Source organism: Saccopteryx leptura, chromosome 3 (assembly GCF_036850995.1).
Source record: "Saccopteryx leptura isolate mSacLep1 chromosome 3, mSacLep1_pri_phased_curated, whole genome shotgun sequence".
In the NCBI taxonomy this organism is placed as follows: domain Eukaryota; kingdom Metazoa; phylum Chordata; class Mammalia; order Chiroptera; family Emballonuridae; genus Saccopteryx; species Saccopteryx leptura.
This window is the reverse complement of record NC_089505.1, coordinates 26,241,133-26,266,980: the sequence shown is the minus strand read 5'-3', so window position 1 is coordinate 26,266,980 and position 25,848 is coordinate 26,241,133. Positions and strand designations below refer to the sequence as shown.

The 25,848-nt window shown below is 42.3% G+C and overlaps 1 protein-coding gene across 7 annotated transcripts in view; it reads right to left on the bottom strand.

Annotated features, from left to right (window-relative positions):
* Positions 1–25,848, bottom strand: part of NHSL1 (NHS like 1) — a 232,670-nt gene that overhangs the window by 52,436 nt on the left and 154,386 nt on the right. For 5 of the 7 annotated variants that reach the window (XM_066373127.1, XM_066373125.1, XM_066373126.1 and 2 more), the window contains exon 2: positions 2,162–2,314. In XM_066373127.1, the coding sequence (XP_066229224.1) occupies positions 2,162–2,314 (153 nt within the window). Of the gene's footprint in view, positions 1–2,161; positions 2,315–5,083; positions 5,688–19,731; positions 19,808–25,848 lie in introns of those variants that run through there. The other 2 variants (XM_066373130.1, XM_066373131.1) reach the window with 2 other exon arrangements.

Genomic DNA, 25,848 nt, shown 5'->3' with positions numbered 1-25,848 from the left:
ACCGTGCTGCCTCGGGGCTGTGTCCTGGGAACAGTGCCATTTAATACTCTTACTAATTATTTGGGGGAGGAAAGTGAGCTACAAGGAAAAAAGGTCCCTGTTGAAATTTACTAAAGATAATCACTAGGAACAAAAGGGCTCTGGAAGAAACTGTGGTTGGATGTAGGTGCACTACGTGACCGTCATCAGGAAGGCAAATCAAAGTACAACTCCAAGGCCATACTCAGGGCCTGACTAATGCCGTTCTTCTTATGTAAGCTTGTCGTCTCCAAGTATATACGGTTCTCAGGTTAACAGGGAGGGAACCAATAATGTCCTCATTTCTGGACAGTTAAATGCCAAGCCTCTAAGATATAGAATAGCGTAATAAGATACATATGAGATCATCTAAGTGTTATAGAAGATTAAAGGGACATAAGTGAGGGCTATGATCTATGGTCTCTATAGTTCTGTTCAGAATACCAAATCTATTGTGAGTCCCCTGATAGTCATCCCTTCTCTCGCTAAGCAGAAATTATCAGCTTTCTCGAATCCTACATAGCAATATTTTGGCCCATCTCTTGAGTATTTTTCACATTGTGATTTGCACTATAAATAAAAGTTTAAATTCCTTGAGAGCCAGGACCCTGCCTTTGTATTCTGCACATCTGTCAGGAGAACAGATTTCTAGCAAATGGCCGTTAAAGGCAATATAGCGCAACAGCTAAGAGTCTGAGCTCTGCAGCCTGAGACCGTCCAAGGGTAAGCGCTGGTTCCCCCCCTAGCTTTGAGGCGCTAGGACAGTTTCTAATCTCCGGGACTCCATTTTCTCACAGGTAAAACTGGCACAGCAATAGTGAGCAGTAGCATTATTGTGAGGATTAAATGAGATAATTAACACCTGTAATGGGCTTAGGATGGTACTTGGCATAAGTGAAGTGTTTAATGAATGCTAGGTAGTAATCGTGGTCATAGTAACAGTACATTAATGAATTAATTACTTAATAAATAACTACTACAACAAGGAAAAACTGTCATAAAAATTAGAGGAGGTCCTCAACCTGGGTTTTCCTGGGTTTGATTCAATAACAGTATTTCTCTCAGACTTAAGTCTTCCATAATTAGGTAAAATATAGGACACACACTTCAATTCAATTTGAGATAAACAAGTACATTTTTAGTACAATTATGCCTCAATATTGCATGGTTGGAGAAAACTGGTATAACAGCTTCCAGTAGAATAAGAACATTGGTTTGCTGTTTTAAGAAGAAGTCTCTAACTCTTAAAAGCCAGTGCTACCTCTTTTAAAACACTTCTTTCTTTTACAACTTCTAGGAAGCCCTCCTTGTCACACATTGACACTTTTTGACAACAATGATAAGTTGAAGTAAAAAAGAGAATTTTGAACTGGATCTAGGAGGACACGCTTTCTGTTCTAGCAGACGAGTGTACTCTGACTCACAGCTGACAAGAACCTACGCTTATAGGAGCCGGGTGGCTGCTGCTCAAATTGATAAATCAAACAATTTATACCCTTTCAAAGTTTATATATAGGTCCCCTTTCCTCCCAACTTGAACTACACAGAAAAAACTATTAGAAAGTCTAGCTTTAAGAAATTTGCGGCCTGACCTGTAGTGGTGCAGTGGATAAAGCATCAACCTGGAAATGCTGAGGTCGCCGGTTCGAAACCCTGGGCTTGCCTAGTCAAGGCACATATGGGAGTTGATGCTTCCTGCTCCTCCCCCTTCTCTCTCTCGCTCTCTATTCCTCTTTCCCTCTCTCTCTCTCTCTCTCCTCTCTGAAAAATTAATAAAGTCCTTAAAAAAAAGTCATTAAAAAAAAAAAGAAAGAAATTTGCTTTGAATACTCACAATGGTTTCAAAAGTGCAGTGGCAAAATTTCCCACGTCAGCAGGGGCTTAATCGGATGAAATCAGTACTGGTGGTTTTAACTCACTAACGGGTTTCTAAACTGTTGAGAGTTCTTGGAGGACATATCTGTGAACAAGCAGGCTTCTACAGAGGTCAGAACATAGTAGGCATGTAGGTTGGGAGTGTTACGATATCTTAAAAAGACACTGCATACTATGTGTTCACTATAAACAGGTTTTCTTTTACAAATACCAATCAAATTTATGCTTTCAATCCTAACGGCTGGTCGTCCAAGAACAGCACCCTTACCCCTCAGGACTGATTTGAGGTTGAGCTTGGCCTGGCGGTGCAGGTCCTCCACGCAGGGGGGTCTCGTGGCCGGAAGGAACACGTTCTCCTGCTGGTGCCATGGGGCCGTGTAGTGGACTGTCCACCGGCTCTCCTCATCTAGGTTGGAAACCGCTGAAGAGAGAGAGAGAGAGAGAGAGACAATCAATTCATCTGTCAAATGAAGCTTTAATGGCTCCCAATATATTATATCAACATGGGTTTTTTGATGCATAACACATCCATGGTAAGGGCCAGCAAGAGGGAAATGGAGCAAATGCTGAGCGAGACTTCATCTTAGAGCGACCCCTTCATCCAGGGGTCCCTCCCACAGTGGTCTGTCTCTAATGGAACCAGTGAAACTCCCCAGCATGTTTTGGTAGAATTGTTTACTCAGTTACGTCCTAGCATTTTCGGCCCTCCCTCTAATCCAATAGAAAGTGACTGACAACATTCACAGAGACCTCCAGTTCTTAATCAAGGCCACTAGGGCAGTTATCTGTCACTCAATCACGCAGTGCCACTGCATCAACAGATGTCAGATCACCAAACCAGAAGCAAAGTTCCTACTGAGAGGATGACACCAAATCTTTCCTCCCTAAAAGATTATTTTATAACATCACGGCTATAAACTCAATTAAATAAAAAAATTAATCATAAATATTTAATGTAATATACTTAAACAACACCTAATAGAAGTAGAAATCAATTCGTGTTACAAAATTTTCTCTCTGTATTTCTTGCTTTCACAAAATATTTTTATATTAACATGTTTTTTGTAATTCCAATTACAATTTACTTTTCCCAACATAATCCAATTCAACTGAGTTTTCCCAACACAACAGTGATGAAAACATTAGAGGGGGTAATGATAGGTGACCATGAGAGAATGCTAACTCTCTACAATCATTTTCCTTTATTCCCCCCTAGGCCTTGAAGACCTCTTTGTCTATTATACTTTCCCTGACAACACAACTTCAAATGGCATACCAGTGGAACAGCAAACAAACCCATCAACAATTGTTTAGTACTTTCTACCTACCTGCCAGCGTAAGCCAAGCACAGGGTAGACTATAGAAGTATGAGAGAAAGACCCTGAGTCATTTACAGGGGGCAACAAGTTTAATGCCTGCGAAATCAGCAGATACTAGAGTTGTGAGTCAGGGTGAGTCTTCTTGAACTCTGAACTAGAGGAAGTGCACACTGGGAATACCCATTTCTACAAGTAACACGTCTCTGCTAACTAGGCCATAAAACAGATTCTCAAAATAAAATGAGCAGGCATGCATGAACTGTTGAACTTTTTATTTGAACATACTTAAAATGAACTCAGTGGACTCCAAAGCACGACCACTAGAGCTATTATAAAGACCAAGTGAACTTATAACAGGTAGAGTCTTAGCCGCAACGGAACTCACGGAAAGCCTGGTTTGGGCGGGAGCAGCCAAGTTACTCGAAAGGAGCAGCTGAGTTTCTTCATGAAGAACCATCATGAAGGAGAAAGTGGGCATTTCCCAGCGCCCAGAGGGACCTGTGCCCAGGTTAGCTCCCACCCCATTATGCCATCTTTTCTATAGCTACTAAATTCTACACGCCTTGCCTCCACACGATTCATTTCATAAACCATCCTACCTTCTCCACCAATTGCTAAATGGAAAAATAAGTATTGAAAACTAGACATCAACTTGAAAGCAGAAATGTCTGGTGTGCTTTTTCTGCTTTTAACGGTTGACAAAGATGCATGCAAATTAAGCAACTGGCATTTCACATGTCACCACTTGTTGAAAATGTTTTGCACGGGCATATAGCTCTCAATCTGAACACAAAACATCCACAAAGACCTGACTTAGTTCTCATTTCCGTATCTGAAAACCTGGCACAGTGCAGAACTTACTGTGTGCCCCCAAAGAGGGGGCACTGGTTAATTACAATGTTTCGTGCCGAGGTCCATTTATCTGAAAGACTGAACTACCATCCTTCATAGTTGAGAAGTACTGAGAATTGGAAGTCTTCCTATTTGCCAGTCACAAATCACATCCAAGTACTGGTATTCGAGTCTGTGTAATCACACCCGGGCCTCAGTGCAGCTACCAGCTGGCAGCTGTGAGCGCAGCTCTCTTCCCTGGGCATCCCGCTCTCACTCTGGCGAGGGGAGATTTTAATCAGTCCACCTGAAGACAGCCTCGGGGGAGGGAGCTGCAGAGCGATCCCAGGGTGCCGTTCTTTGTTGCTTTTTCCAAAGTTTCTCTTACCCAACGGCTCCGTCCCATGCACATTCGTCCAGTTTAAATCACTGGTCCCCAAACTAACTAAAACTAATGCACCAGTACCTCTGTAAAAATAAGACCGTGGGTTTGTAAAAATTATGTTTTCCCAAGCAATAAAGTAGCAGCTGGATGAACGAAGTTTAAACTAATGCTAAGTACACAATGAAGCCACACCACAAAAGCGGTGTACTTCACGGTGACTGATCAGTCTAGACAGAGCTGTCCTCCAGCTCTAAAATACAAAAGAGAGAGTGCCAGAGAGTTTCAGCGGATCATCTCCACCAAAAATATGTGACACATGACACAGAGGTTGCTTGCACAGTAAGGCAAAGAATAAAAAAGCCATACGTCAGGGTGGACATAAGTACCAGATCCCCCCCGCCCCGCCCTTCTTCAAAGGGTTCCTTTTGAGAAGCACAAAAGCAACGAATTCACCTGAAATCTGAGCCATAAATAAATAAAGCACGCTGAGATCACATAATTCCGCCCCAGAGTTACAAAAGTGTGTGGGGTTTGAACAACCTGGCAGAGAATGGAGTTTAACTGGTGTCCATTAGGCTGTGCCGCTCAAAAGGATGAAACAGTATATATAAAACACACACACATACACAGACTGGGAAGAAAAGAAACTACTTACTTTTCTTCTTAAAAAGTTTAATTAAAGACTTGATCTTTGCATTAATGAAGACCACCATTTCCGGGATGCCTACCTAAGGGCTTAGAAATTTAAATCACATTAGCAGCTAAGTCCAGCAGGCAGGTGGCAAGCTGCATCGTTCTGCTCCCGATTCTAACTTCTTGCTCTGTTCTCCTATCACTCGACATCTGCCCAGGCTGATGTAACCTGGAGGCTGAGCTTATTGTCAGGCAGTTACAAACCATTAACAGTCCTTGAACCTGAAAATCTCCCCCCTGAAACCTAATCTCCAAGGCTGAGAGCCGCCAGTGACAACAAGTGCAGAAAGGGAAAGCCAATCACAGTCCTTATCTGCACGACAGCCACATCTTCTTTCTGCCTCCGGGCTCATTGATTCAGCTTTCTCTCCAGCAGATCGGAAGGTCCTCCTCTCTGGAGTCCACAGAGTAGGGCAGCTTTCCTCTACGGAAGTCCAGGGGAAGCCACCGTGCTCCCCATTTTCACTAGGCCGTGACGAACGTCCAGTTCTTTTTACTGGAGCCAAGTCTTACAGCAGGTCTCTGTTGATTCTTTGACTCTCCAGTTAATTCTGGTATTTGAACTGACTTAGGGGGAAAAAAGAGGCAAACTATTGTTTCCCCAACCACGCCCCCGGGCTCTGCCTCCCACACCAAAGGAGCATTTACAAGCAGTAAAACTTTACAATAGGATCTCCATAAAGCTCTAAGTGATGACTGGGTTGCATTTTCGTGCAAATTAGTACGCCCAGTCTTCTCACCCAGTTTGTTGCTTTTTAAGCCAGCGATGGAGAATCAGCATTGTAATTGTTCCAAAGGTTGATGTTATCCCATCTAGCTGTCACAGCTCCCTCCCTCTCAAAACCCCAACTTACCCACTCCAAAGGAGAGTCATTCAAATCTGTATTTTCATTTAATTGTCATCTGAGCACCTGACTCAAATCTCTCTCTCTCTCTCTCTCTCTCTCTCTCTCTCACACACACACACACACACACCCTCCCTGTGAAGAAGAGGGGTAATTTCAAGCAAACATTGACTGGGTTTCTCTTTAATGTGGGCACAATACTGTACTGAGTTCTGGCTCTTCTGTCCATTTGTAATTAACCCAGAGAACCAGGAACACAAAGGGAGAGAGAAGAATCAGAAACGGGGTTTAAGCAGGCACTAGAAAGATACACTTTGGAGTAAAGGACCAGGAACAAGAAGGAAAAGAATACAGACAGGAAATATTATGAAAACGAACAAAGGAAAACAATGCTCCTCACTCCCTCCCCAACTCCTCTGCTGCAAAACAGTTTTTAAAGCATGTTACACAACCTCTTATTTCATAGCTTTGGGCCAGAATTTATAACCGAATGGAAAAATGTAATAATCCACTAATTCAAAACATTTAGTTTATAACAAAAGCTCTTAGTCAAAGACTAAGATTTATATTAGGGGCTCCCTCTAGGAAAAACTTTGGATAGTTCCTCTTCAAATCCCGCCCCCCCCCCCTTAACCTTAGAGTTTGAACAACAACAAAAGCAAAGCAAACAAACAAAAGAACACACTATCATATTACCATACATATATATTACAGATTTCCAATTTGTGTTCTTTCATCCTAGGCATAGCTTTACTTAAAAGTAACTACATGGCCATATGCCATATAAACAACGGAGACTGTATGGTAAATTATATAACTTCCTCAAATGAGTGAGCTAAGTTTCCCTTAGGCAAAGAAATGTATAAGGTCTACTGGAAAGTTCTGTCCGTTTTTGGAATAAAACAAAATACAAATTTTTCTTACCGTCAATAAACTTTATTAAATAATATAATTGCCATTATTATTAATGAGTTCTTGCCAGCGTGAGTGCAATTTGTATATCCCATTTTTGAAAAATGTTTTATCTTTTGATGCGAAAAACTGAACCAGTGCTTGGTTGATATCTTCTTCATTTTTGAAGTTTTTGCCCTTCAAAAAATTTTGTAAGGACAATAACAAGTGATAGTCGGAGGGTGCTAAGTTCGGGGAATATGGTGGATGCGACAGACATGCTTCTGTAGCATTTCTTCCTTGTTGAAATTCGTAAAAATTACAGTGGCGTAAATGAACTTTATCAGTTTCCATGGGTACACTAGCGCTTCACACATAAAACTAACGTGAATCAACTTTGTTTTAGTTAATTTGCTACGTCAGTATGTATACATTAAGTGATAAAAATAGAGAGGCACACATGCGCCAAATAAACATGTGCTTACGTGTCAAAACTTGTTGTGATGGAAACGGACAGAACTTTCCGGTAGACCTTATATAAGCAACAGTAACCTTGCTCTGCTTCAAGAGCTGCCTCTCCAGCTCCTGGCACGAGAGACAGGTAGTAGTAGCATGCTCTGGACAGAAGCCCGCCACACGTTGAATACCACCACACACACCTGCAACTGAAAACAGCATGTAGCTTTTCCTGTATACAGAAACTGCATCCGAACACAGATCCACTCCTTAAAAGGTAAACACTGAGCACATCCTCAATACCACTCACTTGGCAGACATCAGGGAGGTCCCTGGCCTCACGGAGCTTACTTTATTTGACGACAAACTACAATCACAGGATACATTAGAACAGGGGTCCCCAAACTTTTTACACAGGGGGCCAGTTCACTGTCCCTCAGACTGCTGGAGGGCCGGACTATAAAAAAAACTATGAACAAATCCCTATGCACACTGCACATATCTTATTTTAAAGTAAAAAAAAAACAAAAAAAAACAAAACAAAAACGGGAACAAATACAGTATTTAAAATAAAGAACAAGTAAATTTAAATCAACAAACTGACCAGTATTTCAATGGGAACTATGGGCCTGCTTTTGGCTAATGAGATGGTCAATGTCCGGTTCCATATTTGTCACTGCTAGCCGTAACAAGTGATATGATGTACTTCAGGAGCCGTGACGCGTGCGTCCCGCGTCACCGGAAGTAGTACTGTACGTGAGCGACACCGCACTTTGCGGTGCCACCACATACAGTACTCCAGGAGCACAGGATGCATCCTGTGCTCCTCTCACTGACCACCAATGAAAGAGGTGGCCCTTCTGGAAGTGCAGCAGGGGCTGGATAAATGGCCTCAGGGGGCCGCATGTGGCCCGCGCGGGCCATAGTTTGGAGACCCCTGCATTAGAAGATGGTAAGTGCAATGGACAAAAGAAAAAGGTGAGTTCTGGGATGAGCAGGGGGCCAGGCTGCAGTATTCAACAGGAGTCAGGATAGAGCTCAGGGAAAAGGTGCAATCTGGGTAAAAGTTTCAGGAGGCAATGACAGTAAGACAAAAATCTGGACTGTGAGTCCCACCTGCTGTATTTGAAAGAAGGAGACCTGTTAATGGGGTAGAGATCTTCCCAGTGCGCCAGGACTAGACAGAAAATAGACAGTAGTACAAGTCACGCAGGGAGCACTTTCCTTCCTCACTCCAAGTGTTGAGCTCGGTTTCAAATGGCCACGCCGTGTCAAGATAACGCCACTCTCTGGTTCCACAGCGGTCAGGGGTGAGTCCAGGGCTGGAACATGGGCTTCCCTGCCAGCATCCCAGGCACCTCGCCCTCCGTGGTTACTCCCAGCCACCTCGTAACCCCCTCAGTCCACACCTTCAGGCAGCAACCCAGTGAATTATGGTTTCTGCCGTTACATACTGCATTGGGTTTGCGAGAGTGCGTTCATTATACATAAAAATTTCCCCTATAATTTCATCATCCTTCATATCCTGCAAAGAGGCATGAGAACTGGGAAGTGCTTTCATCTTATAATTTGCACTGCCTGGATGTCAGAGTTTTGTTTTTATGGAAATGACTAGTAATTTTTAATTGCTCAATTTATACATTCAGCAGAAAACACAGAAATCCACGGTACTTCCTATTCCGATGTTAGCCCTGTAACAAGAGCAACAGCGAAGTTCTAATTTCCAAACGTGGAAAATGTGTCAGCACAGCACAGGTGGGCAGGCAGCTCCACAGTCACCCCACTCAGGACGCAGGACGCTTACTGTACAGAAAAGTGCCCTCTCCATCCCTCGGTTTTCTCATCTGTGAAATGGGGATAAACACCACTATCTATAACAGGGGTCCCCAAACTTTTTACACAGGGGGCCAGTTCACTGTCCCTCAGACTGTTGGAGGGCCAGACTATAAAAAAAACTATGAACAAATCCCTATGCACACTGCACATATCTTATTTTAAAGTAAAAAAACAAAACAGGAACAAATACAATATTTAAAATAAAGAACAAGTAAATTTATTTATTTATTTTTATTTTTTATTTTTTTTGCATTTTTCTGAAGCTGGAAACAGGGAGAGACAGTCAGACAGACTCCCGCATGCGCCCGACCGGGATCCACCCGGCACGCCCACCAAGGGCGACGCTCTGCCCACCAGGGGGCGATGCTCTGCCCATCCTGGGCATCGCCATGTTGCAACCAGAGCCACTCTAGCGCCTGGGGCAGAGGCCACAGAGCCATCCCCAGCGCCTGGGCCATCTTTGCTCCAATGGAGCCTTGGCTGCGGGAGGGGAAGAGAGAGACAGAGAGGAAGGCGCGGCGGAGGGGTGGAGAAGCAAATGTGCGCTTCTCCTGTGTGCCCTGGCCGGGAATCGAACCCAGGTCCTCCGCACGCTAGGCCAATGTTCTACCGCTGAGCCAACCGGCCAGGGCAGAACAAGTAAATTTAAATCAACAAACTGACCAGTATTTCAATGGGAACTATCCTCCTCTCACTGACCACCAATGAAAGAAGTGCTCCTTCTGGAAGTGCGGTGGGGGCCGGATAAATGGCCTCAGGGGGCCGCATGCGGCCCGCGGGCCGTAGTTTGGGGACCCCTGATCTATAAGGTTATTAGGAGACTTTAGTGATTATTGCTAAAGTCCTCAGAACTGTACCTGGTAAATAGTACGCATATATCAGTTGTTAGATTAATTCCCTCTTTAAGAGGCAGCTAAGTGGCATTAAGCTTCATAAAGGTGTGTCGTGCTTCCACGGGTGGGCAGTCCACTCCAGACCTCAGCTCTCCTTCCTCTTGTCTCCCAGGTGAACTGCCAACTCCATGAATGACAGTTCTAAACCTGTCACTTCCACTCTTTAGACACATATCTTTTTTCCTACAGCCTAAAATTCTAATTATTAAAAAGAAAAAGAGAATTCACAGTGGTCGCCAGTGAACTTCTAACCAATACGGATGGTCTTTTCCTCTCCCCTCCTCTTCCTAGTTCTCTTTGCCATCACACACGCTGCCAGCCCATGACTCGCGCTGTGACACTGCAGCGTCCTACGGTGACCCGAACAACACGCCTGAAACTGCGCACGTCCACCTACATGCAGACTTTTAAAAATACTGAAAATGGCCTGACCAGGTGGTGGCGCAGTGGATAGAGCGTCGGACTGGGATGCTGAGGACCCAAGTTTGAGACCCCGAGGTCACCAGCTTGAGCGCGGGCTCATCTGGTTTGATCAAAAAGCTCACCAGCTTGAACCCAAGGTCACTGGCTCCAGCAAGGGGTTACTCGGTCTGCTGAAGGCCCGCGGTCAAGGCACATATGAGAAAGCAATCAATGAACAATTAAGGTGTTGCAACACGCAATGAAAAACTAATGATTGATGCTTCTCATCTCTCTCCGTTCTCGTCTGTCTGTCCCTGTCTATCCCTCTCTCTGACTCACTGTCTCTGTAAAAAATAAATTAAAAAAATAAAAAATTAAAAAATATATTGAAAATGTATTTTCTCTTCCTTTTGATTTTAATAACATTTTCTTTTTTGTAGCTGACTTTATTGGAAGAATGCAGTATATAACATATGTAACATAAAAATATGTGTTTTTTGTTTGTTTGTATTTTGTATTTTTCTGAAGTTGGAGACGGGGAGGCAGTCAGACAGACTCCCGCATGCACCCGACCGAGATCCACCGGCATGCCCACTAGGGGGCAATGCTCTGCCCATCCGGGGCGTTGCTCTGTTGTGGCAGGAGCCATTCCAGCGCCTGAGGCAGAGGCCACAGAGCTATCCTCAGCACCCGGGCCAACTTTGCTCCAATGGAGCCTTGGCTGTGGGAGGGGAAGAGAGAGACAGAGAGGAAGGAGAGGAGGAAGGGTGAAGAAGTAGATGGGCGCTTCCCCTGTGTGCCCTGGCTGGAAATCAAACCCGGGACTTCCACACGCCGGCTGACACTCTACCGCTGAGCCAACTGGCCAAGGCCAAAAATATGTGTTTTTAACAACAGTTTCTATTATTGGTAAGGCTTCTAGGCAACAGGCTATTAGTAAGTAGTCAAGTTTGAGGGGAGTCAAAAGCCATATACAGGTTTCTGGATTTTCGACAACAGGGGCTCAGCACCCCTAATCGGCGGGTCAGCTGTAGGTCCTCTCCTACATGGCTGCTTCTCTGGATTCTGACAAATGCTTACCAACTTCAAAGAGTCAGTCCTTAAACCTCTGTCCTATGCTGTGAACTTATTACACCTTGAAACTGTAATAGTTTTGCTGGTGTAAGGAGGAGTCAGCAAATTACGGCCCTTGGGCCAAATCCCGCTGGCCTATTTATTTATAAATGGGGTGTGTGTGTGTAAAAGAGTAATTCATGACATGTGAAAATTAGATGAAATTCAAATTTCAGCGGCCACCAATAAAGTTACCCATCATGCAGGGCAGCCCCAGACCGCATGCAAAATGGGGCTGAGTTGCCGTGACAAAGACTGCCTGGCCTGCAAAGCCAAAAAGAGGGACTATCTGGACCTTTCCAGAAAAAAGACTGCCGACCCGTGGGTTAAAACACCCTTCGAACACCCCGCTCAACCTCCATCCCCACCGACTGTCTCGCTGTCTTCCAGCTCCATACTGCCAACCTGACCCACATTATCTCAAACTGAATGTCCAATTTAAACCAACCTGCTTTCCCCCAAAACCCTAGCTGTTTATCAAGAACGTTCTCATTTCTATTCGGGCTACAGTCAATGTCTCAATGACCCAGACAGGTACATGTAATCTCCAGTTAAAAATAAGAACACTAGCATCTTCAGCTAAGGTGAGAATCTGGGTGTCCTGCTCGCTTTCATTAGCACCAAGTTTTGAAAAGATTTCTTTAGTTAGTACATCCACGTTACTATGCCTTACATAAAAGTCCTTGTTAGAACACATAAATAATAAAAAATATTGAAAGCAAATTGTTGGGCAGATAAAATGTATTATGCTCACTTTGTTAAAAATAGGCGCTGCCCACGTGAGGCCATTGCCCAGGTGATATTAATGTGTGTTGAGAATTGTTGTAGCCTGAGGCTTGGTTTTGGGATTAAGCCTGTCCCACCCTTTTTGGTGTGAGGTGGTACAATCCTATCATGCCTCAGAGAAGTGACTTTGTATTAGAGACTTCCCTATTATGTATATTGGGTTAAGGGTTTGGATTTCTACATTATAAAAGGGAGGCAGAACGGGACTGGCTCTTGGTTCCTGAGGTTAGCATGAGAGAGCAGAGAGAGTAGAGCCAGCAGCTAAAGGAGGCCACGTGGAGGAGGCCAGGAGAAGCAGCCAAGATGGCGGAGTGCTGAGTGAGATGCCAGTTTGTGTAGAGTTTGTATCTGGGATAAGGAAGGAAATGGGGAACTGAGGAGAATAAGGTTGGTGAGCTAGAAACCTTTGATTCTAGGAAACTCGGATAAGTCAGTGGCTTTGTGAGCACTGAGTGTGACTGGGTTTTGGAGCCCAGTGTGTATTTTTACTTGCCCGCCGGGTGCAAGGTAGGATTAAAGGTTATGGCCCACCAGTTTTTGGCTCCACTGTTTCTTTACCGACTGTCCGAATCCAATGCGAAACTGCATGGGCCGGGCGGCTGTGATGGTAGCCTTGGCCGTAACTGCTGGCTTTACACAAATCACTGTTCTCTAAAAATGTTGTCAAATACAACAAAGAAAAATATGCTCTGGCATCACCTGGATAATATTGGTGGCTGAGCCTGGTGCAGGCCTTGGAAATTCTTTCACCACTACCTGTATAAATATTGGCATCTATATTTATAAAGTCCCAACATTTCTGCTTAATCTTTCACTGAAATGAAATCTCATTTCTAACCAAATTTTAAGTGTTTTTTCTTCTTTTAGGAATCGTTTGATTATTTCTACAGTTACCTGATTACTTCCCAAGAGTAAGTGCACAACACATCACCAAAGAGGTATAGGAATATTTTGCAAAGTAATACATGTTCTAAAAATTTGGACAGTTAACTACACATTTCTGTCCAACCGTTCAGAAGTTTGACAGTGAGCACTTATTAGCTGGCTGGTGTTAGATGTCTGGGTTAAAAGTAAACCCAACATGATCACTGACCTTGGGAAAGGTCCACAGTCCAGCGGGGATGACACGCCCAAACAGATAAACACAATAAAATAATGAATAAGCATCAGGGGAGATAAGGCCATGCTCACACAGGAAAGACGGCAAAGGGCACACACCTCATTTAGAAAGCAAACAGCCGTTAGGGAACAGAGAGAGGGGGCTCTTAGGTACAGCACAGTCACAGGACCCACGGAGGTGGAGGTCCTCAATGGCTTCCTGGGGAGCTCATCGGAGGGTGTGTGGGGAGGTAGAGAGAGAAGCTGGGCCAGAGCCTGGAGGGCACCGCTTGACGAGAGGGGGGACTGTCGTTGGCGTGCTAGGAAGTCACCAAAGGAGTTTAAGAAGGAAAGCTGTACGGCCAATGTTGCATCAAAAACAAACAAAAGGCCCACTAGGGCTGCATGCTACGCACACTAGCACACTACACGGGCTTGACGGGAGCAGGGAGAGGAACTGGGGAACCGGCTCAGCAGTCCGGGCCGAAGGCAAAGGGGTCAGGTTCCCATGTAGGGTTATTTGTCCACCACTCCCTGGGCCTTATCAGCCGGCATTGAACCGTTTGTCCTGTTTCAGGAACCATTATTTCCTCAAGGTATAATAGTCTACAAAGTAAAACCCTAGCTATTTAATAAAGGGCTCTGTTACTATTCAGATTTCGTCTGTAAAACAACCTTAAAATATACTCATTGTTTTTATTAGAGACAAAAGATTACACGTTTAAACCTAAAAGTTTCTTAAGAGCGGAGCTGTCGAAGGCTCCCGGGACTCACAGATAGGGGTCCATACCCCTCCAGCCCCCACTGCCCCAAGCCCACTTACACAAGACCCCAGGCCTTCCTAGGTGCACCAAATGCTGCTAGGGTATTACGAGTCTTCATTCTGAATCCAAAAACCTTCACACTCTCTGCTGAACAGTCTTTACTAAAAACAAACATTTTCAAATACTGTACATGGAGTTATAGGCAGAAACAAAGCATATTAATATATATACATAAACATTTTGAACTACACAAAATAGAATCCTAGATCAATTGAAAATGGAATATATAATCAGTAAAGATCACTGCGGTCTTCTAAGTTGGAAGGGAGGAAAGAGAAAGAAAAATCAGATGAAATGGAGTTCTTTTCTGTTTAGGGTTATGTACTAAATGATCATTTTAAGCACTTCTCAAATGAATTTTAACCTCAAAAATAGAAAATTTCTCAGTCCAACCTTACCCACGAACAGCGCTTTTACTGACTGTTTGTGTTAGGCTAGTTTAAAATCAAGCTTATCAGCTGAAACAGAAGGCTGTACACGACTAAGTTAATTTAGGTGTACTCAGTATTATCTTTATGAATGAAAATACCTGAAATACAATTTTTTGTTGATTTTAATTTATTGTTTACAGATTCTAGTGTCGCCCCGATTGCATCCCCCCTCCCCCACATTCCCCTCAACATCTCCCTTGCCCCCCTCCCCATAGCTAAAATACAATTTTTAAATCCACAGTCACACCCATTATTTCCTGGGCTTTTCAGATTCATTGGAGCTTTGGGACATATCATAGCAGAAAGTATGCAATATAAGCCCCTGGGCCTATGAAATAAAATGTACATACTTCGTAGTAAGAAATTTTAGACAGTTCTAAAATTAGCTACATAATCTACTTAATAGACATTCACACTAATGCTTTCGTAATAGATAAACGTATAGATAATTGAAGCCTAAGAGGAATGAATATCAGTGTCGCCATGGAAGGACCAGCCTGCCATCTCCTTAATTCAGTAGACACTAATGGACAACCGGTATCACGTGCCCGTGACAACAAAATACCAAGCATAAATATTACTTATGGTAAATCCAAGGTAAACATTTTTGATAACTTAAAATTTTCCAGTTTACACAAAATACAAGAGGTGGAGGACAAAATAAAAACAATCAAACTAAAAGTGAAACACTTTGCTGATCTGGCCTCTCCAGTAAGTCAGTTAAATAATAATGAAATAATAGTAAGAAGAATGTGCCAGATTAAAAGAGAGTTAGGATATCACAACCAGATGCATGATTGTGAATAGGATACTAGTTTTGGATAAATCAACTATAAAGAAAGGCCTTTTTAGACAAGTGGGGACATTTGAATATATAGGTGTCATCTTATACTTTTCACAATTGCACAGTGAGGTTTAAACACATGCACGCACACACACACACATACACACGTTTAAAAGTAATGCTGTAAAAATACTGCCCCCAGAATGAAACATGTCTGGCAACACATGCTCATGAAGAGCTATTTTAACTGTCCCATGACTCATGCCATTTTACAGAAGTTCATTGAAAATCTCCAATAATCTAGAAGTTCATTGGTACAATGATCTTTCTTTTGCTTCTGAATTAATCTTTAATGACGATCATATGGCATATTGAAAACCAGACCAATGGCTGGAGGGGGGAGTGGGCAGGGGCAGAAAGGAGAACCTGAAGACATGATAATGTATCAATTCTTTAGAAGGAACCTGATCCGACACCCACTGTGCCAGTTAATTCTGACACTCAGGCGCACCCTTAACTCTGCATGTGTTGAAGCTAAAGGCTTCTGCTGTGGGTCCTAGTTAATAATTTAATCTAAAACCATTGCTACCATCTGTTCGGTCAATTTCAAAATGTCTGCTACCCCTGTGACTAGTCAAATCACAATACTCATGTGACAAACGTTGAACAAATGAAAGCCGAAGGCAGACAGAAAACATGCTATGAAAAAAAGAAACCCCAATCAAAAGGGGAAAACACAAAAGGAGCCCTGCTGACAGAGCATTCAAAGTTCCATCGTGCAACAGGGACAGAGATGCACTGTGGCCAACGCAGGGCAGTGACATTCCAGAGACCGTCCGGAGCTGACGGACGCAGGTCGGGCAGGAAGGGGGGGCTCTGTGAAAATGGGCCCCGAGCGTGGAAATAATGGTGGGTAGGGTTTCAGTAAGGACAAATTGAAAAGGGAGAGATTCCATAGGTTCCTAGAGAGTTAGAACTGAAAAGGTTGCCAAGGATTACCACATCCACTCCTTGCATTTCACAAATAAGTGGCTTGCAGGAGATCACACAGTTACCCAGCATCTGAGCTAATTTGATCTTGTGCTCAAGTTTTCAGTACATGATGCTGCCTCTTCCTCTGCTGGGGGAGAGGGTGGGTGGGGCAGGATTCCAACTGCCCACATTCGTTCCTGCCTTTGCACTTGATCCCTGACATTCACTTGGCTGGCCCCTATTCATTTTTCAAATGATAATCTTCCTTTAGAAGCATTCCTTGACAGAGCTGCAGTAACTCTTTATTTCAAAAACTATATGTCACTTCACTTCAAGGACAACTTCCTCAAAAGTGAATCTATATCTGCTTTGCAGAAAGAGAATGAATTTCATTAACTGTAAGCCTCTTATACTTGAACCTGCTATTCTTCATGGTGTGTTGGATAGCCCTAATCCATCCACTAAGTAGGACTGATTCAGCTACTTCATCCCACTTAGCCTATATCAGGCACACAAAGGCTTGTTTCAGGAGAGAAATAAGGTATATGAGTAGAACTACGTACCAATTAGTTAAATTGTAAAGTTAACTCACTTTACCTTTCCCAATTCAACTGTCACTCAAATCACATTTTCTAATGCATATTAAGAGTCAAGCACATCATGCAGGAGAGAATAATTTTCATTCACTTGAAAAATAAAATATATTTTGTGCTATTTAACATAATCATATCCTTTTATAATAAAACTAATTTAAAGAGAATCATAAAATTTGAAAAGAAAAAGGAAATTAATGCAATCTTTCTTTTAAAATCTTCAGGGAGAGGGGAAAAAGATCTCATTGTGGAATGAAAAGCCAAAGTATAATATGATGATTTTAGAAATCTAATTTAAGAGAGTCATGTGATTAGCTCAAGTGCTTTATATTCTGGACTCTCTTGTACTTTTTAAATTGGACAATATTAAAATCTACCTGATTGATTGTGTTACAAAACCTACAAGCAATCCATACTGGAGGAGAATGTTTTACTTAGAAAAAAAAAGTTGACATCAAAGGACATTTTCTAATCTAGATTACTAGGTAAAATTGACCAAATCAAGTAGAAGGGCGCCACCTACAGGAGGATGCTGCACATTCAATGAAACACTGGTGTTCAGAAGGATTTCCTACTGCTGTCTCCAGAGGGGCAGGAAAACTTATGAATATTCATAAACTAGTACCTGCAATCCACCTCAGATTAAGGAAGCACCCCCGAGTTATATAAGACATTTCTGAACCAATAAGGAGGTCCCTATATGTATTTGAATAACTAGGCTAAGAAAAAGGAGGTCTCTATCAATTTACAACCAAAAGGTAAATAAAATCTTTCAGAGAAATCCAAAGGGGAGTGTTTTCATTTGCACAGAAGATGATTCAGAAACCATACTGTCCGTGAACATGAAAAATGCTTTATTTAAATGACCAGAGGGGAACCAGATTTATTATCACCTAAATTCTTTCCAATTAATGATCGATGAGTACAAAGACTTGGGGGGGGAGATCATTTGAGCTAATTATTTTGTAAGCTGTAGAACAAGCTCATGAACTGTTCGGTTTTCCTTGTCTCTCTTCCCTGCGATGTCTTATATTGTTTCACATATGGCTAACATGAATGCTACAATTAATAAACTGGTGCCAGCCCTTGCTTTTGTTAAGAAGCCAGCTGGTTCACATGCAAAATGATCATTAGAGAAATTAAGATAGACTGCTTGGGCCTGCTGAGGAACTGACAGCAATACTTGTAGTTAAATGTCTCCAACTGTATTTGGTTTTCTAGTAATGGCAAAGGTTGGTCTGGGCGAGGATAATATTTAACTGGTTAGTGTTTTGTTCTTGTTTTTTTCCAAAAAAAGTGTTTTTACACGGTCTTAAACTACTGAATAGACAGCGGCCGCATTCTTGCAGCCGAGAGCCCAGGGCTCCTTATGAATAAGCAGGAGTGCTGTGAAGGCTCCATCATTACGCCTCCGGAGGGGTCGCAGCAGAAGCAAAGGAAGGTCAGCTTGGTAGACAATGTTATTCCGAATTAGTCTGGAGAGGACAGGCCCTCCATTAACGTCACGCAGTTGAAGACTTTTGAAACTGATAAAACCTTCCTATAAACTCAGTCCCTCATATTCTTTCAATGACTTTTCTTTTTCAGTTCAGAAAGATAAGAGGATTTCTAGTAAGTAAACAAGAAACGAGAGCAACAGGAATAAAAAAACAATTATTGTATGGAGACATATTGTTCAGTGTCTCTAAATTCTAGAAACCTAGCATTTCTAAAGCAAGCACTTCACAGTGTAGATTTCTGAACTGACCGGGCAGAGGTGCCCCCATGGCTGCTGGCACTCCCTGGAACTCGAAGGTAACACAATCAGGGCTCAGCTGGGAGGGCAGGGGGCACGGAGATGGCGGAGCCCACGTAATTAGGCTCACAGAACCTGAGAAAGGGCAAATGGTAATCAGAACGACAATGCTAATCCTAGGTAGCGGCTGCCGATGGCTGTGTAAAAACAGTATGCTTAGCTCTTCCCCGTGTGTGCGTCATGAAACCAGAAAAAAATAACGGAATTCCTTACATCTTAGTAAAAATAAATAAATAAATAAATAAATAAATAAATAAATAAATAAATAAATTATATATATATATGGAAGGACTGAGGTCAGCAGACTTCTTCATGCACCTGACAATAGTTTTAACATTCTGCCAAAAATATGAAGCTTGGGATGGTAAAGAGAGGTGTGACTATTTCATAATTTGTTAAATTGTTGCTTTTTCCACTAAACAGAAAAGGGGAAGGGGGAAGGAAGAATCCACTACAGGAATTTGACCAACAAGGAAGACATAGGCAATCAATGTTTCCGGAGACAGAATAAAAAGAAAAGTAAGATATTTGGGGAGAAAAATAAAATCGATAGGTTCATATAATATAATATAATTTTCTTAAACCTCTCTCAAATTTTATAGCAACTCTTACAAGAGTCAGCTAGATACATTTTTATCACCTAATCTGAAGCACTAATCTCTTCGTTACTGGCAATCCATATAAATCATTACATGACAAAACAAGTTCAAATGAAGCTGCCTCAATCAATTCTTACTAGCAAACTGTATTTAATTAAGTCTACATTAAGGGTATCAAGGGCAGTCCAGAAAGAGCTCTACTTTTCCATACTTGTCTTATGTTCATGTACAATCAGCTTTAATCTGACCAGGACTTGATTATTACAACTGTTTTCTTAAGAGAAATACTCACCAATGGCACCCCACTGGACAGAGGAATCAGTCACAGACTCCAGATGATATATTACATTCATCATCAAAATAAATCCAAGAGCATCTATGGAGAGCTCAATCCAGCAGGACATCCCATGTTGAAATGGGAAAATTCACTTCCTCATTCAGTAACCTCCCTCTTCCTCTTGTCAGTACAATCACAACTACCCACCAACAACGATAACTCTATATTCTGAACTTTTAGCTTCACTCCAATTGTGTTTAACACCACCACTCACTCCCCTCCTCCCAATAGCCTCTTTTCTCTGCAGCTGCTGAATGCCACAAACAGCTTCTTGTATAATTTGACTTAGAATGCACCCCAAACTAGACATGTTGAATGGCAATGTGAATGCTTCATTCAGAGAGAACTAAAATGTGTAGAATGTCCTAAAAACATCCCAGTGGCAAAGAGGGTCCTTTGGAAGTCTTGGGGCGGGGAAGTGCTTTCAGCAGTGGCCTGCAAATTCTTCTCAGGTCCATGCAAATGGCGAGAGGCCGGTTTCAGAAGGTTCCCACAGGGATCAAAGGAGGATCAGCTAATTCCCCGCAGCCGGCACTGTCTAGATGGCGGTTCCCTCAAGTTGCCGCCATTCTCCACAAGAAATTTATTTTTCTTCCTGCATTCCTAATACAATGTACATACCCTCAATCTATTCATGCTCTAGCACTAATTATCCAGTCTTAGGTTAATTTAAATCCTTTTAAAAAATTGTTTGGCTTAATGTTCCGTGTAGTTCACACACGGGCAGCCTCCCTGATATTTTTGTAAGCTCCTGGACAGCCAGAGCCAGATCCATGCAGTTGACTTTGCACAGTGCCAATCTTGGGGCCCCGCAAAGTGAGCTGCTCTGTAATCTGATACAATGTGAGGACGTGTAACAGTCATAGGCACATTCAAAGAAAAGGGATTATCACCCACCTTTATGAAATGGGTGAAGGAGGGAGACCAGAGAATGTAAAAGCATTTGTCCTATAGTGCCATAATCGCCTCACCTCTATGGAAAGTTTCCTTAATAGCTTGCAAATACTAAGCAAAAATTTCCACACAGAAAATGGCTGTTTCCACCTCATGAATGTTAAAAAAAGAAAAGGCACTTCCTTGTATGTTGAAATTGAATTTATTTTCTTAAATATGAGGCATACTGGGAATCAAACAATTACAGGAGCTGACAAAGGGAGAAGTAAAAGTTAAAAAGAAAAACCTCTTAGTTGTTATATAAAAAGGGGGGGAAGACAAGAGAACCTGTAGATTACCTTTACCCTGCTCTCCTCCCATCATCCTTTGGGTCTCGAATGAATGGCCATTTCTCCAGGCAAGCAAACCTTTCCTGTCCCTCTACTACTTACACCTCCCTTTCCTCTCATCAAGACCTGTCCTCTTCTTTCAGAGACTACCACTTGTGTTTGTGTAGTTATTTGTTTTGTGACGGTATCTTCCACTAGAAACACTGGATTCACAGGCTGTGGAGACGGAGCACCGGATCTGATACGCAGTAAGCATGCAATTAATATTATTTTATTAAAGGGATGAATTACAGGAAGAAAAGAAACGGGTTAAACAAAATGTGCTCTAGAGAATTTAGCTTTGTTCTATAGTATTAAACACTAATGTTAAAAGTATCACAGTACCAGTAGAGAGCTTTTAACTAGAGACATAGTTCCTTTCAAAAAATCATTTATTTCCAGCATTGACTTGTTCATTAAAGACACTAGACTCACCAAGCCCTGCTCTAGCACTGGAGACACTGAGGTGAAGACAACCTTCTCTTCCCCTTAGAAGGCCTTCTTTGACCGTTGCATTTCCCATGCCCTCTCCCAGCAGAGTAAGCTATCCACCCCTTTGTGGCTTACCCAGCCCATAATAGTGCTTATCTGCCTCCCGGTACTAGGTAGGACCTTTGATCCCTGAGGACAACAAGAACCTGGCCTTTACTGGCTTTGGAGATGCCAGTAAACTTGTTAACTGAATGACAAAATGAATGAATGAATAAATAATCAATTACTTGTTTTGTAAGGAATTCCGTTGGATGGAAGAAGACAGATCCAATTTAATGGTAGTAAGACATATTCTAAAATAGAGGGTACTCTCTAACAGGGACTGGAAGAAAATAATTATCAGGAAAACATGAGGAAGGAGGTGACACGTGAGCTGGACCCTGATAGGCGAGTAAGGGTTTGCTAGATGGAGGATATGAAACACATTCCAACTAGATAAAAGAGCAAGAGCCAAGGCATACAGAAGAGAATGCGTCATCTGTGTGCCGGGAATGAAACTGAGTAACGTGCGTGCATAACGGATGGCTCATCTTGCCTCTCACAGCCTCCCACAGCCTCGCAGAGTGCACTGCGCGTGTGTGGGTGGCTGTGCGCTGCAAACCACATTTCCCAGACTCCCTTACACCTGGGCTTCCTGCTTTGCAAGTTGGTGCACCTGGTGAGCTTGGCCCAGGACTTGAGTCTACAACACTCCTGCTGTTTTTGCTATTGCTGCTGACAAGTCTAACCGCTGAGGCATTTCAGCAGGAGTGAAAACTGAAGTCTCAGGGTCCAGTCCCTACCTTTGTGGGGGTGACAGGCAGGGTAGGTGGGTTTCATTTTGCAGGGAAGGAAGGCATCTGAGGCAGCATGGTTTTGGAGTCGAAAACTGGGAGCCAGCTTTCTGACTGCAGTAGAGATAACAGGTCCTCTGATGAGCCAGTTCTGAGGGGGTGTTCTCGGTCACACCTCGGAGTTCAGCTTGGGCCTACTTCCCAAGCTTTTCCAGTGACCCTGTAAGTCCCGTCCACCTGCGTGCAATCCTCTTCTGCTTATCCCACTGACTGAACCTGCCTGAGACCGTCGGTCGTCGCAATGGGATGACAGAGGGGGGCTCGCGGGGGTGGCAGTTGGAGACGGGGCTGGAAAAGCACTTCAGGACCAGTTGTGAGGAACCTTGCTTATCAAGTCTAAAGGAGTAGACCTCATCAGCTAGGAATGGTTAAACATGAACAGTTTTCATATGAGATAGTGATCTGTTTTGGAAAAATCTTATAGAGACAGAGGAAAACTGAATTAAACAAGTAGGCAGATTCTATAAATCCACGGTAAACTAACGTTGAAAAACTGAACGAGCCTGACCTGTGGTGGCGCAGTGGATAAAGCGTAGACCTGGAAATGCTGAGGTCGCCGGTTTGAAACCCTGGGCTTGCCTGGTCAAGGCACATATGGGAGTTGATGCTTCCTGCTCCTCCCCCCTTCTCTCTCTGTCTCTCTTTCTCTCTCTCTCTCTCTCTCTCCCTCTCTCTCCCCCCTCTAAAAATGAATAAATAAAATAAAAAGAAAAACTGAACGAAGGCAAACAGTCTGTCCTCCTTATGTTCACAGTTACCCCCCATGCCTACCCTGGGGCCGTATCTTAACACTTGTCTCAATAAATACGTCATTTCAGGCAGAATACCAGCTGTCCAGGGGGCAGGACACAGTCACCTACTGAGTCACCTATTGATTCAGATTAGCCTCAACAGGCTCTCTTTCAATTTCATATTGTTGGGCAATTTTAAGCAAACATTTTAGTTTCTGGTTATATCCTAATTTGACCGACTGATTTTTTCTAAGAGTGGGGTTTGTGTAAATTGTATAGTCACAATCAAAGTCCATAAATAAAAAAATAACACATTCTCTGTATTTATTTTTAAATGCTGGCTTTTCCTCAATCTTAATGACATATGATTCTGAAATAATGCATAAATTCTGATAAAGAACACACAAGAACATCTAATTGCTCTCAGTATTTAGGCAAAGAACATCAGATAATTGAAACAAGACAACCAATACCTTATTAAAAAATACCAGAATACTCAGATGCAAACAACAAAATCTACTCATTATATTATTAAGCAAAAAAGATTTACTAAGGCATAGTAAGGAGCTTTGATTTATTAAGGCATAGTAAGGAGCTTAGATTTATTAAGGCATATTAAGGAGCTTTCAGAATCTCCAGCAGCGCCAGAGTATGCGTACCGCCACACAGCCAGAGTTGATAGTCAAACACTGCTGCTGCTGCCACCTGCTGGTCAGCACCAATCAAGTGCAAGTCTGGATGCCAACTGTCCATACAAGCCAATGCCAGTAGAACAAGAGACCAGTGCTGCCTGGCTTAGCAGTAGATACCAACAACTGATAAGCTACTAAGATTCCTCACTTTGGCATCCAAATTCAATGAGTGGTTCTGGTTAACAGAATCTAGGGCACACACTTGCGATCTAGCTGCAAGGGAGTCTGAGAAATGAATGCATTAGCTTAGCTAACACAAAAGGAGAGGAAGTCAGGCCAGACAAGGAGTTCAGGAAACTAATGGCAGAACTCGCTACAGGATTTATGGCCAAGTTCTTCAGAAAGAACAATCACTAATATGGTCCAAAATCAACTGGGATTTGTAGCCTCTTATCTGTTTTGATTCAAATCCAGAAATATCTGAGCTTCCTGAATCAAGAGCTGAGAAAGAGAATTATTTTATTCAAATTGCATCAGAAGCCCACAAGAATTCACCAAGTAATATTCAACCTGTCATCTACACTAAAGCGTATCAACTCAACAAAGTACAGGAGTGGTTTCTTTCCATGGACTCTGCTTCTTGAGAACTAAAAAATTTATAGCACTTTTTTTAAGACATACTCAAAATCACATTATACATATAAAAAAATAATGGCAGTAGAGGTAAGTTTCACGGAAATTATTTTCAAGAAACCAGAATACTCTGATCTGACATTATTAATTAAAAGAACAGATTCAATAAACTTATTTTCCCAATTATTTCATATAATTAAAATTGAAGAAAAAACCTAGAAAAGTTTGTTTGGCCTTAATTCTCCATGTTCTCACAGAGAAGACAGTAAATTATCTAAGCAATGACATAGTAACTCCAATACTTAAAAAAATTCTAAAATGCCACCGAAAAATCAAACACTCCATAGGTAATAATAGCCTCTACTGAGAAAATATAATTACAACTGCACAAACAAACCTTATTTGCAGGAAGCAGGAAAAAAAAATGCTTTACAAAGTGTATATTAGTATCTTCAAGTAGTTTTTCAAAGTATAATTTATGGTAATGATTTAATAAAAAGTGAATCTTCAAAAAAATTGTTCTGCTATCCAGTTTTTCTTTTGTACTGTGAAGACCTTAACAAAGTTTTATCAAGAAACAAATGGCAAGCAAATGGCATTTCTAAGTATCTCATTACTTGAAAGTATTTATTTCTTTATAAACATCCAGCTATCATAATAAAAGCATGAAATATTAATGTTCCTCATTATTATTTTTTTAAATCAGAGCACTATCCTCTCTTGGGTGAAGAAAATAATTTGCTGGCATCTTGATACATAAATAATTTAATTTTGCAAGGTTAATATGACATTTATACAAGATGCTTTTTTCTATTGTCCGTGACACATGGACCCCATCCAAATACCAGCAGGGGAGCAAGAGAAAACTTCTTAACCTCTGAAAACGAGCACAGCGTCTGCAGGCTGTCGTCTGGTCCTCGTTTTCCCTGTACTTCAGAAAGGACACGCCTCCACACACAGCGAGGGGTTCCTAGCAGCAGCGCTGGAGAAAGATCCAGAATACTTACACTGGCACATTTCCTATTCTCGCCATTGCGGGATTCAGATAGTGTTGGTTACCAAGTCTTTGCTTTACATTTATATTGCTGAAACGCTCTGTTCTTTAAAAACAAACAAACAAAAAAAACAACACAAGCTAGAATCTCTATGACAGAGCTTCAGTGAAAAGTTAGCCATTTCCTCAACTTTTTGTAACAAATACGTGAGCTTTCAGCCAGATCCCTTTGATAGCTGAGTGAAGGACACAGTGCGTAGGGGCAGGTAGCAGTAGGAAGCTATTCTCATGAACTTGGCATGAAGTGATGGGGGCTTGAATTAGTGGCGAGAAATGGAAACGGGCAGATTCAAGACCTATTCTGGAGACAGATTAGATGAGAGACAGGATGAAAGGGAGGCATCAAAGATAACTCCAGTATTTTGCTTAAAGGGCCTGGATGGAGGCTGGTGATCTCATTTATTGAGATGGGGAACCCTGGAGGAGGGCTGGACG